This window comes from Mauremys reevesii, linkage group 5 (assembly GCF_016161935.1).
Source record: "Mauremys reevesii isolate NIE-2019 linkage group 5, ASM1616193v1, whole genome shotgun sequence".
Taxonomy (NCBI): domain Eukaryota; kingdom Metazoa; phylum Chordata; order Testudines; family Geoemydidae; genus Mauremys; species Mauremys reevesii.
In genome coordinates this window covers 35,614,424-35,632,986 of record NC_052627.1, presented here as the reverse complement: position 1 = coordinate 35,632,986, position 18,563 = coordinate 35,614,424, and the positions used below count along the sequence as shown (strand labels likewise).

Genomic DNA, 18,563 nt, shown 5'->3' with positions numbered 1-18,563 from the left:
TATGCCACTTACACGCCTTCTAAAGTCAGTGAGGTTGTATAGAAAATAACTGGTCCAAAATATTACTGTTCCCACAAAATATCCTTTCCACTGAAAAAAATGTTGTTTCAATGCAGAAGGAGCCTCAAACTGCTGATGGGGAGAAATGACCTCTTGCAGCACCTTGCAGAATTGGGTCCATAGGGAAGCTGGATACTTTGCTATAGAGTAGATTTTCTCCAACTTATACTGCAAATCATTTCATAAGAGAATGACCCTTTCACAGATTCCACCTCTCCGACACCCCCAATAATTATATGGCTCTCAACATATCTGAGCCTGTGGACTACAAGGAAGTAGACAGCTGGCTGGCCCATGAACCACATTATTAGAACCAATGCTGTAAAGTTGCACCCTAATTCAAATCACTGAGGAGTTCAGACAGGAAAATCATGTTCTGAATTTGCTTATTCCTATGTAGCTTTTATATTCTGTGACAGCGTTTTGAGATACAAATTAAAAATCTTTTGAATTTGTGAGTGTACATTTTGGGGCTTGCTACATAGTGTAAACTTTCCTTCTGTTATTTGGTATTTTACATGTTAAATAACATCCATAATAATGCCATGACAAAAGCATTCAATTTCACAAAAACAAGGTCAAACAGTTTATGCTTGTTTGCAATGTGTCTTTTACTGAAAAATACATTTCATTTGTCATAACATTCAAAAAAAACATATGCAAATGTTTGCCAATGAATTACAAACTTCGGTATTCAATGGTTTAAAACAGTCCATTCTCACATGATTCACATCTAATTAAATTTTCTCCTTGTGCAACACACAGTTAGTGCAATTCTCAGAGCTTTTTTGCTGTATTTTTTGTCCTTAAATTCCAAGCTCACAGCATTCTGTAATGTGATCACTTCAGACTTCAGCTAGGAACTTGCCAAAATGTTGTCTAGGTTGAAAGCAATTTAAAGAGTCAAATTCTCTCCATTTATATATCTTCTCTTTTTCCACTGGCAATAATACATTGTCATTACAAACCCTTCACAACACTCTGCCTTTACCATTTACAATGTAACCCACTATGCTCTAATCAAACATACCACTCACATTCTCTTTAACAATCATTGTCTTTACTTCATATTTGTGCTGTTCAATGTCTTAATACTGATGCGTCCTCCCACCCCACCAAAAAAAAAAAAAAAAAAAGGATCATCTTCCACATCAAGCATGTTTTAAAGTATTGTATGAATTCTCAGGTAGCCACTAGTTTATGGTAACTTCTACGAAAAGGAATGACACTTTGGCCATCACTACTACACAGTAAACTCATCTTCGAATGCAGATGGGAATAAACACATAACCCATAAATATACTTTTAAAATTATTCACCTAAGTGAGTATGTATCAATAATTCTAAAAAGAGAGAAATTCACCCCCCTGCGCTGCATATTAACACAAGGACCGCTCGAGTCTCATTTAAGCCTTCAAGCAGGATGTGGTTCAAAATCCACTGCAATCAACAGGTCTCTTTATGTTGACTTCACAGAGCTTTGGATCGGGCTTACGTGGAACTTGAGCAGTGCCTGGGTTTTGTGCTGATTCTCTACAGAGGGGTGAATTTCACCCTAAGGTACTATGACCACAATATGAAACATACAATACTAGCGCTTGTGAACCTGACACAGAGGGCTTGATTCTAATCCAAGATATGTGGTTACACATGACTACGTTAACTTGACAAATTCACCATTGGGTAAGCATGCATAAGCACCATATTACTACTCTTTAAAGCAATGTATGCCTGCATATTTCATGTTAGACTCAAGCCTGGAGTACTATTTGTATACACATAATGTTAAGGACCTGGGGCTCCATCTTGCAGGATGCTGAGAGTTCTGGCTCCAACAAGGCAAAGCACCAAAGCACATGCTTAAACATGTCAGTGGTTCCACTGAAGTCAGTGGAGCTACTCAAGTGCTTACAGGTAAGGACATACTCAAGTGCTTTGCTGGATCAGGACCAAAGCATACAACACCTCGCATAACTGACACTTTATGCAAACATGTAGTCTGTTTAATATTAACAGACAAAATTAAGCAAACACTGTTTCAATCCTAATGTCAAACATTCTATTGAAGAGATTTCCCCTGAGAAAACAGATAATTGTTGATACTGCTTCATGTTATTGCTTTCATTTTTTACAGGCAGTTTAATAAAAACATTTGCTACAAATAGTTTTTGAAATACAGGGCACCATTTTTTTTTCTTTCAAGTACACCGGGCAAAACTGTAAACCCTGAGAGTTTGTGCGTGCAAACCTACATCTTGTAAACTGTAATGTGAAACTCCTCTCTGAGCACCGTTATAGAAAAAGGTATGATGTCGCTAATATTTTTAAATGCAGATGCTAGTATTATAGTGTGTGTACCATACACATATTTGTGTGACTATGGTCAATCTACTTTGGTAGCTATACTGTCCTGCAGTCTGAAGTACTGTCTGTTTCATATAAAACACAGAAATCCTATTTGTAACATATATAGACTTTTATCATTATCATTCATGAAAACGGCAAAGATGCATTCATTTTCTTTAAAAGGCACCTGAACAGAAAAGCAAAATTCTGATAAAAATGTAAAGCTTATAAATCTAGGCAACATTATTGAGGAACACAAGGATGAACTTTACATTCTATATATTCTAGTTGTGCACTTCAGAGTTCTTAAAGTGTTAAAACATTATTTCTTTCACCTGATTTCCACAACGATGCAGGTAAATGAGAACAGCATATGTTAAATCACTCACTACCTGTATACGTGCAGTGCATTTCATCCTGAGGATAATTTCAATTTGTGCCTGCAAACAAATAAATTCTGGTGAAATAAAATCGCACATGTGTACTTCAAGACAATTGTAGCTCATTTTTTATACCTCATCAGTGGAAACAAAACTGTAAATTAAACCCTAAGATTTTCCTTAAATGTGACAAACTCTAAAATAAACAAATGTATTAAAACAAAACATTATTTAAGCAGTTTTGTTTGTTTGTTTTTACTTTGATAAAGGTCATTTTTCAAAAACTTTCATTAGTCTCAAAATTTTCATATAAACTTTAGATTCTTATTCATTGAAAACTCCCATTGACTTCACTGGCAGTTTTGCCAGAGTAAAGAATGCAAGGAATAGCCCAAAATGATTTGCACAGAACCATCTAATCCTGTACTGGCTTTATTATATCACTGGTAATTATTAAAGTGGGGATTTTAGGGCTCAAACTAGCTGAAAGCAGAATACGTGACTACTGGTCCATAAAAGCTGTGTCAACCTCCTGGGTTCTACGCTTCCTAGGTTGAATTTTTCTTCTTCTGTGGAAATGTACTCTCTTCAATAGCTGCAGAACACTTCAGTAGGCATTAGCTATATCTCCATGAAATGAAATGACTATCATTTCATATAAGGAAACAAGGGGATTTCTCTGAGCATGCTCAGGGAACACTATATAGAGAACTGAAACTCCCAAACACCTGCACTCATCCATTTCTAATCATTCAGATTCCCTATTCCTACCTTAATGATAAACCATGTGCTGTGCGCTGGAGTGTTATTGCGGCCTATCCATGACACTTGTGTTTGGGGCAACTCAAGCACTGTGGATTGTTAGAGCACACAGTTGAATGAAAGTCAAAGTTGAATGAAAGTTAAAAGTTATGCCAGCATAGCTATGTCAATCAGAGGTGTGAAAAAACCCACACCTCTGACAGACGATGCTGTGCCAACAAACCCCCCCCGAGTAGACTCAGCTATGTGGACAGAAGGCAGCTTCTGTCAACTTAGCTAACATCGTTCAGGGAAGTGATGTTCCTACACCGATGGAAAAACTTGGTAGGCGTAGGCTGTTTCTACACTAGAGGGCTATGCCAGCATAGCTATAACGACACTGAGTGTGTCTACACTACAGAGCGTAAGTCTCTCTCCAGCAAACTGCTAGTTTCCCAAAGAAGGGAGATCAATTCCACAGACATCTTAAAGGAATGAGTTCTCTAGGGAATTAACCTGGAGAAGTTCTGCATTTGAGTTATTGTTAGGCTGACAGGTCAAGACATCACTCCTAGGAGAATCCCTGAGCAAGTTCAATGGAATCCCCAACCGCATTTTCAGGAGTCTAATTTCCATATACTCCATATATGGAGTATTCCATATATATGACAGGGATTTATTGTATGGCAGGGATGCACGTTTCATTCTGTGGAGCAGTTTGTGAGAGAGATTTTCTCATAGCATCTCTCCTCCCAGTCCCCTATTGTTTCATTTTGAATACATTTTGTTGTAGAGACCATTTGTGATCCATGGACTGTAGTACAGGAACCATTACTGTATGGCACTCGGGCCATGCAGAATCACAGCTCTTGTTGGCTGGTTTCACAAATGAACCTGTGAGCTACAGAAAAGAATGAAGAGACCAGCGATTAAACAAATGGACATGGGGCAAATAGGTTCAGAACTCCAAAGTCATTTTTAAAGCTTTAAACATGTGCTACAGTGGAGCAGTCACCACACCATAATTAAGGTTACATTATATATAGGTAGGTCATCAGAGGAAAAAACTCCAAAGCCTGTGAAGAAGAGCTACTTTGACCTACAGCTGGAATAATTCCAATGTGCTGAATGGCCACAGGTGGTTGGGGAGGACGACAGTTACAAAGGAAGCAAGAACCAGGCATTCTGGGAGGCAAATTTATTTGCATGAGCTTTCCAGCTGTCTATCAGCGCCACAATTTTTGGCAACTGAGCAGTTAGATTTTATTTTATTAGGGCTTCAGTGGAAGGCAGACCTTTCTTCCGAATAGGTCAATGCTTCCCGGAGCCAAAAGCCACAGCCTTCCCAGGCCTGCATAGTCAGAAGGCTCCAGATATTTTCTTCTGCAGAAAGTCATAAATAAGAAAGTTGTGTATTCAATACAATTAAACATATTGTATTTTTGAACAGGTTTCCTCCATTGATCAAATTCAACTGCAGTACGTTTAAATATGGAAAACAACCTTTTATATTAAAATATGTCAAATGACTAAATGAATTTAGAGACAAATCCCACGCTCCTTACTTATAGCCTGATCCTATTTCCACTGAAGTCAGTGGCTAAACTGCTAAGGGAGCAAGACTGGGTTATGTCTCCTTACTCTGGGAAAAACCCTTTGAAATTAATGGGAATTTTACTTCAGGACAGAGTAAAGAATGCAAGATCTGACGTTTTGAATGTTGACATCTTGTCAACATTCTTTTAGATGGTTATATTTATAAGTATTCAAAATCAAGTATCTTTCTTTACTCAACTTAAGAACCTGAAACACATCTCATCTGAGCGCCTGTCTATACAAATACTGAAAGTTCCCTAGGGTGCTTTGACCTACTCCCATTTCAAAGCAGGGTAGCTCAAAGAGCTCTATAGAACCTGCAGCAACAGTCTCCACATGAACAACAGGCTAGCGCGAGGTAGATTTCTCAGCTTGCCATGAACTAAATATTCATCTAGATATACCCTCAAAGAAAAGTTTGCTTTCTCTTACACTTGGGAAGTCTCAAGTCTTTCTGATGTTTTAAAGTTACACTCATTTTTAGTTCTTACGAACTGGTAAAGCAAAAGTCTACTTCAAATCTTTCACACAAGATAAACAGGTTATATAAACATTTAAGTATTTTAAGCCATGAGTATTTTAGAACGGCACATGATATAAAAGTTTTCTAAAAGTAAAAAAAGATAATCACCTTTAAAAGGTGACAATTTAGCAACACAAAAAGAGTAATTTTGTTTTGTTGTAAAGTTCCTGTGTGTGTTCTAAATAACTGAAAGTTTATTTGATCTTAAAATTGGTTCTGAGGCTCCTCAGTCATTCGTTTTCTAAAGTCTATGATTTATGACTTCTATGTACCAAGCTTTGGAATCTAAGATTATTATTGACCAGCAATGGAAACTAGTGTGTATGTAGTTAGAATTGTCCCCTACAATTCTTGGGTGTTCTGGTTTAAATTTCTACCCTATTCTCTGAACAGCACAGTATTTTACTAAAAAACAAAATGTTATTTTTCTTTCATATACAAATCAAGACCAGGTACAGATTAGAGGTTGTTTACAGTTAAAGGCAGACTGTAAAATGAGGGCATATTTTGGAACCGATAAGAGAAAACCATGTATCTGGATATCTATACATACACGTCCTTTTTTATTTTATTTTTTAAATGGCATCAATGGACGGCATGCTGTGCCCTTGAGAGAGCTTTAAATTAGATACTATAGGCCTGGTCTTGCATCCCTTGCCCTCCCATTGATTTGAATGGGAACTTTGTGAGAGCAATCAATACTCGAGCAGGTCATTGATTAAAATCAATTGTAAGGCAGACCTACCATCATGGTAACAGATCTCTTTTAATAAGACAAATTCATCATCGGTATAACACCACCATCTTCAGCAGAGTTATAACAGGCCCATATCTGTCCCATTCTGACTAGCCATCTATTGTATTTTTTTCCCCTTCAGAAAGAAATTTCTTACGCAAATATATTGTTAATTTGGGCCTCAGATAAATCTGCTGTATAATGGACACAAAAGAACACAATACTGAATAAACACCACAACAAAGGAACTTCGTAATGTGGATCACTGAGATTAAATTAATTTAGAACAAAGTTACAAAGTTTTAACAAAAGACTGCAGTCAAAGAAAAATAAATGCTATCCTCTCCTTTAAAATTGGGGTCTAAAAAGATTACATTCAATTTCTGGCTGCCTAGTATTTAAAAACTGCCATGATTAAGGCAACTTGTCATGTCAAACACAGTACAAAAGAGCAAATAAAAAATGACAGCAATCAAAACAAGTTCTGTGATAGTTTCACAACCATGTTTGAAGCCATACCAAAAATACACACTAACGATAACCTGAAGACTACATATCACTATGATTGCTATTCAAAGTGCACACCTATAATGTTATAAACTCGGGGTCTGATCCTGCTTCCACTGAAGTCTATGGCAAGACTTCCATTGACTTCAATGGGAGAAGATTTAGGGCCTCTGTTTGGTAAATTATATGGCTGCATTATATATTCATAACAAATTCTGAGTACCTGTAAGAAGATATATTTTGATCCAAACTTAAAATCATGTCACATTTTCACACTTGTTTTTACAAAAACAGTTGAGTAGTACTAACACCACTGAGTAAGGTGTTGGTTTGGTTTTTTTGGTAAAGGTAAAAGAAATGGAAGTATGTGAACAATGTTAACATTTTCACTTAGCCATACGAGTAGGGGCATGTATAATGTCTGCTTGGCTTCAGTATAAAAAGGAACAATTTTACAGAAAATAATGCAATTATTCAGCCTGCTTTGCATAATTAAATGTATACAGACACCAAAAATGGGGGTATTGAGGAGAAAACAAGAAACTTACACACTTGTTTTGTATGAAGCAAAAAATGAGAAAACTGTGGAAGCAGTTTTTAAGGATGAATGCCTAGTGTTACCACGTTTCATATTAAAGGAGGATAAATCTTCTTCCTTGTTCCTGTAAAAATACATCAATGAAAGAAATTAAGTTCTTAGAATGTTGTACAGGTTTACATTAGAAATTCTTAAATTAATTACTAATTTAAGCACTCTATATTATTGCAGAACAATAAATAACATTTCACTTCATTATTACAATAATGTTACTGACAATTTCTTAATCTGTTGCCAATATCAAATAATAGTGTCTAGAAGATTCGATGCTTTGCTGAATTGTGGTCTCACAGCTTTTGCTAGATCAGGGACCTTGCACAACTGAATTTTAAGTACAGAACTTTAAGTGTAGGTTGACTTAGACTTAACAAAGTGCATCATCATGTGCATGGAATAGTTTCATAGTTAAAGAAAGTCAGACTTTTAAAAATGTTACCATTTCATTTGGTAATTAAAAGTGCTTACATGGATGGAGAAAACACAACTCACTTATAGCTTGAGCAGTTATAAGCCAGGTTTCGACTCACAGCAAAGATATAAAACCAAGTTATAACCCTCCAAAAATATAAAATGTAAACAGGCCGTGCAATTGCCCAGGTGATTTAAAAGGGCCCGGGCCACCCACAGTTACTGTGATAGCAGTGGCTGGGAGCCCCAGGCCCGGTCGGTGGGTGTCCTCCCCCCCCCGGCCACCCGAGTGTCACCAGCCCCGGAACGCCGGGCAGGTGGGCGGTGTGGCCCCAGAACAGTTTTACTTTTCTTTAAATCTAAGGGTTCCGTCCAGCAGTGAACTGTATAAAAGCAGGCAGGACTCCATAAGCTCATGCAGGTGCATGGGGTCCACCCATAACAAGTTCATTGCAAGACAGGGGCTTTTGTTCATGATAATCTCACAGGAACTTGAAATCAAATGGTTCTCCTTCCAATGTCGGTCTTTTCTATATAGCAAACAGGCTCTCCCCACCTCATTCCACCAACCATGTATTCCAAAAGATGAAAATTAACATTAATTTTTAAATCTATTTCTATGTTCACCAGCATAACTGATGCCAGGGAAGCAGGAAGCTTTAATTAACTGCTGCTATAGAAATAGAGGAATCCTAACAAGAAAGAACTATTTTACCAGCAAGCTCACAAGAGTGGTCATTCATTTTTCCGGGGAGGAATAAAGAGCAGGCCATTTCTCAGAGATAAAGCAACGTATTTCCTGACATATGCTGTATACTTAGAATCTAAAAAATATTCAGCAAGGTTGCACTTTAACCAGATAGCTGACTAAGAGCCCAGTACTGCATGCAAGCACTTTCTACCTGGTCTACTCATATTGAAGTTAATAGACCTACTCACAGTAGCAAAGAACCACAACAGGAACAAACGTTTGCAAGATGAGGCCCTAACATAAGACAATCACAACCAATAGCAACATACAAAGAAACAAGACAAAATGAGTCAAGTCACATTAACCCCCAAAAGATACTGGCTTCTGATACTGACCAGTCTTTGGCACAGTGATGCAATTAGTGATGGAGGATCTGAGGAAGAAGGAAAATGATACGCTAGCAGAGAGAGGGAGAGATGGAGTATAAGATGAAGAGAAAGACGGGAAGAAAGAGGAAAATAAGGAATGGAAAAAGGGGAGAGAGGGAATCAAGAACACTCATATACAAGCTTTTAGGTTAGTAAATTATGTTATTTCTCAGTCAGAAGAGAAGCTAAAAAGAAAATGTGGTTTTAAACTCCTGAAAAATCTATGGCTAGCTCATGAGATACGGCACTTATTTCAGTTCATGTTAGGCTCTGTAAAAAAGTTCTGCACTAAAACACTTTACAAATGGAATTGGAAGCAGAGTGAAATTAATTAGCAATGAACATTCCTAGTTAGTGGGTTTTAGTCGCAGAACTATTGAGTGCACTACTACTGTGTGTACTGTCCTGGGTTGGGCAGGAAAAACAAAAAGAGAAAAAGTAAAACAAAATAGACAAATCAAAGAGAAAGGAAAGTGAGAGAGAGAGAGAGAACAGAAAAAAATGAGAAAAGGGAAAGAGGCAAAAGTGAAAGGAGATATAAAGATGCAGGAAAAGATACAAAGAGGAAGTAAGATAGAAGGAGACACAGAAAAAACAGGGAGGTGGAAAATGAGGTCAACATACAGAAGAAAAAGAGAACAGGGCAACTGTTTATGGTCGCAATGTTGTCTCACCATTTTTTCCCTGAAAATAATATTGGTGACCAAAGCTTGAACTAAAATTTGTCTTGTGCTATGTGACTAAGTAATAAAAACTACTTGTTTCAGTTAGTTTTTTGTTTTAAAGTCAGGGGCTGAGAAAAAAGCACCATATCCTGTATCACTTGTCTGATGTTTACCTCAGTTCCACATCCTTAAGGATAGATACATTTCTTCCCACTTTAGAAGAAAAACCAAGTAGATTAAATTTTAGGCCTAGCCAATTTAACAGCAATCTTTTGAGTATAGAGAAGTCCAGTGAGTTGCTGTAAACTGTTGAATCATTTTATGCATCAAATTTAGTATCATACATTTTGTGCCACCAATATTTTGGTCAGATAATGTATCTTTCATGCTGCACTCACAGGCATAAATATTCAGGATGATGCAAAGGGAAATGGATGCGATATGCCCATCACTATCAAGGGGTATATGGACTACTGTGCTCAAAGCATATTTTTCAGTCAGAAAGATTTGTTTAGATAACTAAACAAATGCTAGAATAACCCACTAACATTGGACACAAATATCATGAGAAGAAAGGTGAACTTCGCTTCCCAGAGTAATAAAAAAAAGTATTTGAAAAATGTATTTTTCTTTTGTACATTTGTCGCAATTATGATACTGTGCCCCTAATATAGCATATATAAACGGTCTGTTTTAAAATAACTAAAATATCTGCACAGTAATCTAAGGAATAAATTACTCTCCACAATCCTTTGCACCAGTAACTTGAGATCTTTTCTAAAGAGGGGAAACCAGGGAGAGCAAAAGAGGTGTACAATTTTCCCAGAGGAAAAATTCCTGCTGGGATTAACTAGATTAGCATTGGATAACTGTCAACCTAAACAATGGATTATGAATCCACCCAATTGATGTTTGGCTACCTCTTGGTGAATCCAATAATTAACACCGGAAACAATTCGATTTAAACGTAGAACAAAATAAAATGATTTACAAACAATTACAAAGCAAGGAATGCTGGATGCACAAGGCACCTAACCTAAGGAAAGTTTTAGTCAACTGGAGACCAATTATTCAGTTCTTGTAATTTTTTGTACTTCCATTGATTAAAACACCAAAAAAGACAACAAAAAAACTAGATAAATTAATGGAGGATTGATGGACCATCAATGGCTATTAGCCAGGATAGGCAGGGATTGTGTCCCTAGCCTCTGTTTGCCGGAGGCTGGGAATGAGCGACAGGGAATGGATCACTTGATGATTACCTGTTCTGTTCATTCCCTCTGGGGCACCTGGCATTGGCCACTGTCGGAAGACAGGATACTGGGCTAGATGGACCTTTGGTCTGACCCAGTGTGGCCGTTCTTATGACAACACAAAATAGGGGAAAGAAAAAATTAGAAACAAATGTGGGACTAAACAAAGCAGATAGCAAATTAGGGCTAAACCTAAAACTTTGGGAATTTATTAAAAAGATTGTCAAGGGCACTGTGCACAACTGCCACACATATTCTTGGTAAAGATTCTCAACCGTTTTTCTGTTACATTTGTTTTGTAATGAAATGTAAACTGGCCTTTGGTAATGATGTTCATTGTCTTTTTAGAGTTGCCACCCATCCCCACAATTAAAAGGCTAATCTGTTCCGCAGCCTGACTTCCGCATTTGTTGAATACTGTTCTCAATCCCATCTTCCCTCTTGTGTGATACATCTAACCTCCCTGAATATTCAAGCCATGTCTACACTGAAGGTTTGCCCTGATTACAGTCTTCTGTGGCCAAACACTGGTGTAATCGCACAGAGGCAAACTCTTCAGAATAGAGAAGCCATGCTTGAAATGGAGGCAAGTTCAACTTGTGCAAATCATAGTTAGTAGCAACTGTCTGCTTACACTACAGGTTTGCACCGATACAGCTATGCTGGTGGCTGGCCAATAATTGCTGAAATTCTCAGTGTAAACAAAGCCTAAGAGCACTCCTATCCCCTGACTGTGCTCCTTTTAGTGCCATTTCATGCAATTGGCATGGTCTTCAATAGAACCTCCCCAACAAAGGGAAGTAAAATGGAGTTGTTCTCTTTTAGACCAATCTTCCCCCATCCCCAATGAGCAGGAGAAATGCACTAGAGTGGTCTAACTTTGCTTTTTCTTCCTACCTATCTTGAAAATAAGCAGGAAGGTGACCCAATACTCCTTCACTGGAGCACAGAAAAAGGAATGCTAACTTGTGTCCCACTGGAACAGCATTGGGGAGTGAGAAGAGGGAAGTTCGCCTTTGCGTGTGACCCTCCTTAACTTACTGAAGGAGAAATTAAGGAGTGAAGGCCTTTCAAACCCAGCTGTTGCTTCCCTTGCCACCAAGAGATGGATGGCTTTTTTCATTAGAAAGCTATGACCCTCATTTTGAAACTGAGATCAAGTAACCAGATGATAATACTGAGTGTGTCTATTTATAGACACATTTTAGAAACCATTTGAAGAAGAAATTTACAAAAACTAATGGTCCTAAGAAAACCAAATCCTGAAAACACTAACCAACAAACAAGGGGGGAGAGGGAGAAGAGAAGGGAAAAAATGCCCATTGTCACGTAAATAGGTTACATTTTAGATATCTTTAAGTTTCAAATTAGCCAAGTGTTTCAAGAAATACCCAAATGGAGAAGGGAGCACAAACCAGCCCTGCCAGGGAAGATTAATACAAACACCATTTTCTCCCACTTTGGTGCGTACACCAGATTGTATCAAGTGACATTAAAAAAAAAATCTTTGGGGACATTACCACAATTTCTTACAAAAGCTTGAATGCTTCTGAGATTAAGTATTATTTTATTATACCTCGGGCTGCTTAATTGTGATATCAAATTGCTCCTATCACAGGCATTTTTAAGAGCACAAACCAACTCACCAGCAGCCTCTTTGGTTTATCATCTGTGCTCCACCACGAACCTCATAGTGGTACCATCAAAGGAGGGTGGGGCAATTATCCTTGGCCCCATTTGCTGGGATGTGATACTGATGACCGGCTTCCCCTCTGCAGCCCTGAGCTGGGCAGTGGCGGCTGACGACTGGGAATTACCCGTGGCGATATAATAAGGACTTTCCACAAAAGTGGCCTCTCCTCCTCCCCGCAGTGCTGCCCCTGGGCTGCTGGTCTCGGCGGGGGCGCTGACGTCGCTGCCCGGGAGGGAGAGCTGGGGCTGCAGGGCATTAGCTGGCAGCATGGTGGTGGGCAGGAAGCCAGGGTAGATCATGTAGGTGGCACCATACGGCCCCGGGTTGAGCGCCAGCGGGGAGATGGGGAGCGGCATCGGGGCCACGGCCGGCTGCTGGGGCATGGGCACCTCCACGTACTGCCCGGTCTCGGGGTCAAAGAGCCTCTTCTTGAGGGGCTGCTGCACAGGCGCGTCCACCAGGTAGTACTGGCCGGTGCTCAGGTCCAGCAGCACCTTGCGCTGCGTCGGCGGGAAGGGCTCGGCGGCCGAGGGCGGCGAGAAGCAGAGCAGCGGCGGGGGCTGCGCGCCGTGCAGGGCGGCCATGGGCAGCGGCTGATGGTAGATGGCGGCGGGCGGCAGCTCCGGGGCGGCCGCAGGCGGGGCGGCGGGGCCGGGCTGCTGCTGCTTGGGGCTGAGGCGGCCCCGGCTCTTGGCGGCGCTGAAGGGCTGGAGGGCGGCGGCGGCCGCCGAGGCCGAGAGCGGGCCCGGGTGGCCGCCACCGCCTCCTCCCGCGGCCGGCGGCTCCTTGAGCGGCATGGCCAGGTAGTTCCGCAGTCGGGCCCGGCCGCGCCCTTCCCGGCTTCGCCAGGCCCCTTCCCGGCGGCGGCGGCGGCCGGGGGGAGCTTGAGGGAGCGCGGGGCCGGCCCGGCCTGGCCCTTCAGGCTGCGGAGCGGCGAGGCCGCGGCGGGGAGCTTGGCCGGGGCGGCCGCCGTCGCCTTCTGCGCGGAGCTGATGGTGAAGACGCTGCTTCGTGGCGGCTGCGGGCCGGGGGCTCTGTCCGCCGCGCCCGCCTCCCCCCGGGGCCCGGGCAGGGGTCGGGGCCGTTCCCGCGCCAGGCTCTCGAACGCGGCCGCCCTGGCCGAGACCTTGTCGGACTTGGGGCCGGAGCCCGGGCGGGGCTGGCGCTCGGGAGCGGGCGGGGGCGGGGCCGCGCTCCTGGCCTCGGCCGGCCCCGCGGCCGCCCGGCCGCCGCGCTCCTCGCTGGCGATGAGGGAGAGCACGTGGCTGTCGGTGATGGGCCGCGGGTCGCTCTTGCGCTTCCACTCGTGCTTGCTGAAGCTGTACAGCTCCTCCATGCTGCGCACCGCCGCCGTCAGCTTCTCCAGCGCGTTGCGGCTGGGCGGCGCCTTGGCCTCCTCCCGCGGCTCCTCGTCCGCCCCCTTGCCTTTCTCAGCGGGGGCTGGCGCGGGGGCGGGCGGCGGCTGCTGCCGCCAGGGTGCGGAGGCTTTGGACACGATCTTCAGCACGGCGGGCAAGCGGGGGTCGCTCTTGTTGGGGGCGATGGTGGCCACGGGCAGCCTCCCGGAGGTCCTGTGCACCAGGATTGTCCCCTCTGCCGTGGCAGGCAGCACCTTGCCCCCCGCCTCGCCCGGCCGCTTGTCCTCCCTGCTGTTACTGACCGCCTGGCAGGTGATCACCATGGGAGACAGGGCCCTGGGGACCCCGGCTATGGCCAGCTGCCTCGGTTTCTGCTCAGCGCTGCCCTGGTCGGAGAGCGCGCTGCTCCTGTCGCTGTTGGTATCGCCCGAGTCGTGGCCGTACGAGCTCTTGATCAGTTTCCTGACGTCTCTTACCTGGTGAATGGGCCCGGGGACCTTAGGCTTGTTTTCTCTTATATCGCGCACCAGGAATTGCGGCACTTTGTCCAGGCCGTCCGCTTTGAATGCCTTCTGCGCCTGGCCTCGGGGCTCCTCCGCTGCCTTGAAAAGGGTCGGTGCGGTCGCGGCTAGTTTGGGGGTGAGCAGCTTAGCGATGTCAAAGGGGTGATCCTTGCTTGGCTGCACGCTGCCCAGGCTGATCTTGATCTCGGGGGCTCTGGGCTTTAGGGGGGTGCCAGCCCGAGCCGCATAGGTGGCTGTGGAGTATTTGGTCACCTGCGTGCCAGGCTGCCTTCCCGTGGGGGTGCGCTGAATGTTTGGGACGAAGAGACGAGACATTTTAGTGGACTTGCTCGCTGAGATCTCACCCAGATCGGCCCGCCAGTCGCATTTGGCGGAGGAGAACTGAAGTTTCCCGATGGGAGCTCGCTCTTCTTTTTTCTTCTCTGCCTCTTTCTCTTTCCAGGACCTGAACGCGCTGTTCTGGCTGCGGAGGAAGGTCGCTTTGATTGCCTCCGAGGCGCTCTTCTTAATTTCGCACACGTCCTCCAGGCGCGTTTCCGACAGGGGTCGGTCTAGGCGAGGGGTAGACGCCTTGGAGGTCGGCGACTTGCTGTCAGAAAAGTCCCCCGGGTCCTCTGCGGTCACAATCGTGTAGTCAGAGCTGCCCTCGGAATACCTGGAGTTCTGCCGCTGCATGCCCCCATCTTTCAGCTTCTCCCTGGCCGAGCCCTCCTGCTCCTTGCCAGGCAAGGACGCGGCCAGCCCGGTGTACGAAGTGTCTGTGATCTCCCCCCTCTCCATTTTGAACTCGTGCTCCCGCTGCATTTTCTTCGAGATGACATTCTTGAGGAGGCTGGAGGCGAATTTCGATTTATTCGGGGTGCCCTCCGGGACTTCTGCCGCGGCCAGCCCGGTTTGTTTGCTGGCCTCCTGGCCCGGCTCCCTGGGCAGCGTTTCCGGAAGCTCATCTGCGCAACCTGTCCCTGCGGCAGCATGTCCAGGACGTTTCGCGGGTCTGGGGACACCAGCATTAACATTGCTGCTAAAATTCAACGTCTCCAATAAAGTTACAACCCGGGAGCCCGACTGGATCCGCTTCTCGAAGCACGCTGGCGTTTCCACGTGGGTTATTTCCCCATCGAGCTTGCTGACCACGAACTCTAGGGCTTTCGTCTGCGATTTGTTGGAGCGAATGTAGAACTGGTCACTGCATGTCTTCGCCCCAGCGCTTCTGTGCCATCCGGTAGGTTCGGCGCTGCTCTTGAACAGGTTCTGCTCCGGTTTCTGCCCGAGATTGCCGCACTTCAGGTCTAAATAAGTGGACCATCGGTTGATCCCCAGCGCCTGATCCGAAAGGGACGCGGAGGACTCCCTGGAGCTGAAGTTCAGCGTGTCAAAGTAGGGGTAAGCCAAGCTCCGGAAAGCTCGGGCCGTCAGGTTTCGCACTTCTTTATCCGCATCATCCAGCTCGCTGACCGCGCTGGAGGCACCGCTGGAATATCCCCCCACTTCCTTCGCCCTTATGGCTCCACACCGGGTTTGCAAACGCGCGGGGACAGCGATAAATTTTTTTGCCTGGTCATGAATCGCGTCTTGTTTGAAACTGGCTTTGCGTTCGGGAGCTGTGGAGACACGGAGGCTCATGTCGCCTTCATGCTTGGCAGCGTAAATAATGTTTTGCTTCTCATGCAGGTTGCTAAGCTCATTTATAGCCCGGGAAGTCGGTTTGATTGATAGGAGAATGTGGCCTGCAGCTGGGTTCTCACTCATGTGGCCGGGGTTCTTGGGCTGGCTTTCTTCCGAGCTGGCGCATTTGTCTGTGCTGGGGGTATCGTTTTCAGAGTTAATGCTGACTATCTCCGTACTGCTGGTATTATCGATGCTGTCCGTCTGGTTATTGGCATCGCTGGTCGTGCTGAGATAACAGCTATTGTCCTCCTCCGTCTGCGTGTCCCCGAGGGTCTCGTCGCTCCCAAAGGAGGCGTAATCCACGAAGGAGTAGATCACATTGTTGTCTTCAAAGTCCCACCTGGAGGCCAGGCCAAAGTCAAAGTCCATGTCGTGGTCCACCTCGCTGAGCTGGATTTCGTGCGTGGTAATGTAATGCGCCTCCTCGTTGGCAGGGCTGGTCCCGCCGCAGTCGGTGGGCTGGGAAGCCCCCTGGCTCCCCCCTCCTGCTTTGCAGTCCGCATCCTCGTCATCGTCGCTTTCGTACCCAAAGGAAGAGGAGGAGGTTTTGCCCTCGGTTGCGGTGTCATCCGTTTTGGGGAACGCGCTTGCTTTGTTCACCGGGGATGGGCAAGAGGACGACGACTCCGGGCAGGCGCTCGGGTAAAGCTGCGTGTTGCGGAGTCCAGACAAAGTGTTTTCATTAGATCCGCCGGAGTTGGAGCCAGCGCTGCATCCCCCCGCCTCATTACCCTTCCTCCCCGGGGATCCTGGGCTGGCCCTTGGTTTAGAGTCACGGTCCAAGGATGCTGGATTTCCACTTGCCGCTGCCAGCGCGTTGTGAGCCGAGCAGCTAACAGCGCTGATCTCACAAGCTCCGTTTTTAGGGCTGAGAAAGGCCACTTTTCCTCCGCTCCCTGCCAGAGTCAGCTTTAGGGTCTGGGGCCTGGCTTCCCTCCCTCGGGGGAAATCCTGAATCTCCACATAGGTCGATTCCTTGGAGGTGATGGTGGTGAATGGCTGTGCAGGGCGGCGCTTCATCCTGCTGTCCTTCGCTCCCCCTTTACTGTGGGCTTCCATGCTTATCCCGTCAGCATGTGGCCGAGGGCGAAGGGAATAGGCGGAGATATGGACCCGGGACTGCAAAGCCAGGGGACACACACGTGTCTCCTGCAGGGTCGTTCCCAGCTTCGCTCCTCGCTGTTCAGTGGTAGCGGTGGACCCAAGAGAGTGTCCCGGCCGGGCTGGGGTGGAGGTGGCTGCCGCTGCTGTTCCTGCTGCCGCTGCCACTGTCTTGTTCGGGAGCTCCTGAGTACAGTTGTTGGTTTGGCACTGAGAGCTGTCAGTCTGAATGCCATTGGTAACAGAAGTAGCAGCAAGGGCAGCAGCTGCAGCCCGACCCCCAGCCATCCAGAAATGAAGAGAAAGCATATGGAAATTCTTCTATTTCTCCTTATGCTACAGTGGGAGGTTTGCCTCATTCCACGGTCATTATTACGGGGCCGTTAGCCAGCCCCGTTTATGAATTGGCTCTGGGGTGGAGGCAGAGAGAGGACAGAGATGCACATGTTCTGTTACTAAAAGAGTTACTTTCTAAAGCACACGTTTCATAGACTGTTTGCATAGGTGTTGCCATGACACTGAATTAAGGATTTTCAGCAGTTAGGCGCATTGCTTCTCCTTGAGGATAAACTTAAGCAAACCGGTAATGTTGAGTTAACTTTCCAACGGGGGGTCTTCATCTTATGGGTTTCATATGTATTTAAAATGTGTCCACTCAGTCATTGCAAAGGTATCCAAAGCTGTTCTTCCAAGAGCTTTTACCTTACTCCAGCCATGCAGCAAGATTAATGAGAAATCATTTTCCTCCAGGAGTATTTAAACACCTGTGTTTGTTGATATTTGAGCAGTCCTGACGGTCCTGTAAAGAATATTTATGATTATATGTGAAAACGTTTTTACAGACTTAACTAGATCTGATGCTCTGAATAACATCAGGATAACGCTTAAGATGCCAAGTGATAGTCAAATTTAACCGGTTTAAAGTTGCGAGGGCCATTCTGTAATGCTCTTGAACTTCTAAAATCAAGTGCATGAAAATTAAAATCCTATTAAACACAGATCAGTTCCGTTAGATGGTTTAGTCAAATCATATTTCAAACACATTAAATGCAAATGATAACAAGGTATAACAAATAGCTTACCCTTTATAAGCCAGAGAAGTAAAACAAGTCTCGTTGTACTGCATCTTCATAGATGTATTTTGATTGATTCGGAAAGAGGGGTCACAGCTAATCCGATGCAAACTGATCCAGCTTTTCTTAGCCACTTTGCTTGGGGTAGTGCAGTTTTGTGCAAACAGTGCCACTGGCCAGGTCAAAACTATTAACTATACATAGACTATGCTGT

General features: G+C 44.7%; 1 protein-coding gene and 1 long non-coding RNA gene across 2 annotated transcripts in view; both read right to left on the bottom strand.

Moving 5' to 3' along the window:
* Nucleotides 1–653: 653 nt before the first annotated feature.
* C5H4orf54 (chromosome 5 C4orf54 homolog) lies at nt 654–16,976 on the bottom strand (the record flags this gene model as incomplete). The annotated part of the gene is given in 5 exon segments (XM_039540472.1): nt 654–939; nt 2,742–2,846; nt 7,438–7,551; nt 12,579–13,267; nt 13,270–16,976. Coding segments are annotated over 2 exon segments (4,377 nt in total), but the record flags the coding sequence as incomplete, so codon positions are not given.
* Nucleotides 16,977–16,985: 9 nt separating this feature from the next.
* LOC120406649 overlaps nt 16,986–18,563 on the bottom strand; it is a 53,572-nt gene continuing 51,994 nt past the window's right edge. Inside the window, exon 3 of the long non-coding RNA XR_005599443.1 lies at nt 16,986–18,075. This is a non-coding gene — a long non-coding RNA (uncharacterized LOC120406649). The remainder of the gene's footprint in view (nt 18,076–18,563) is intronic.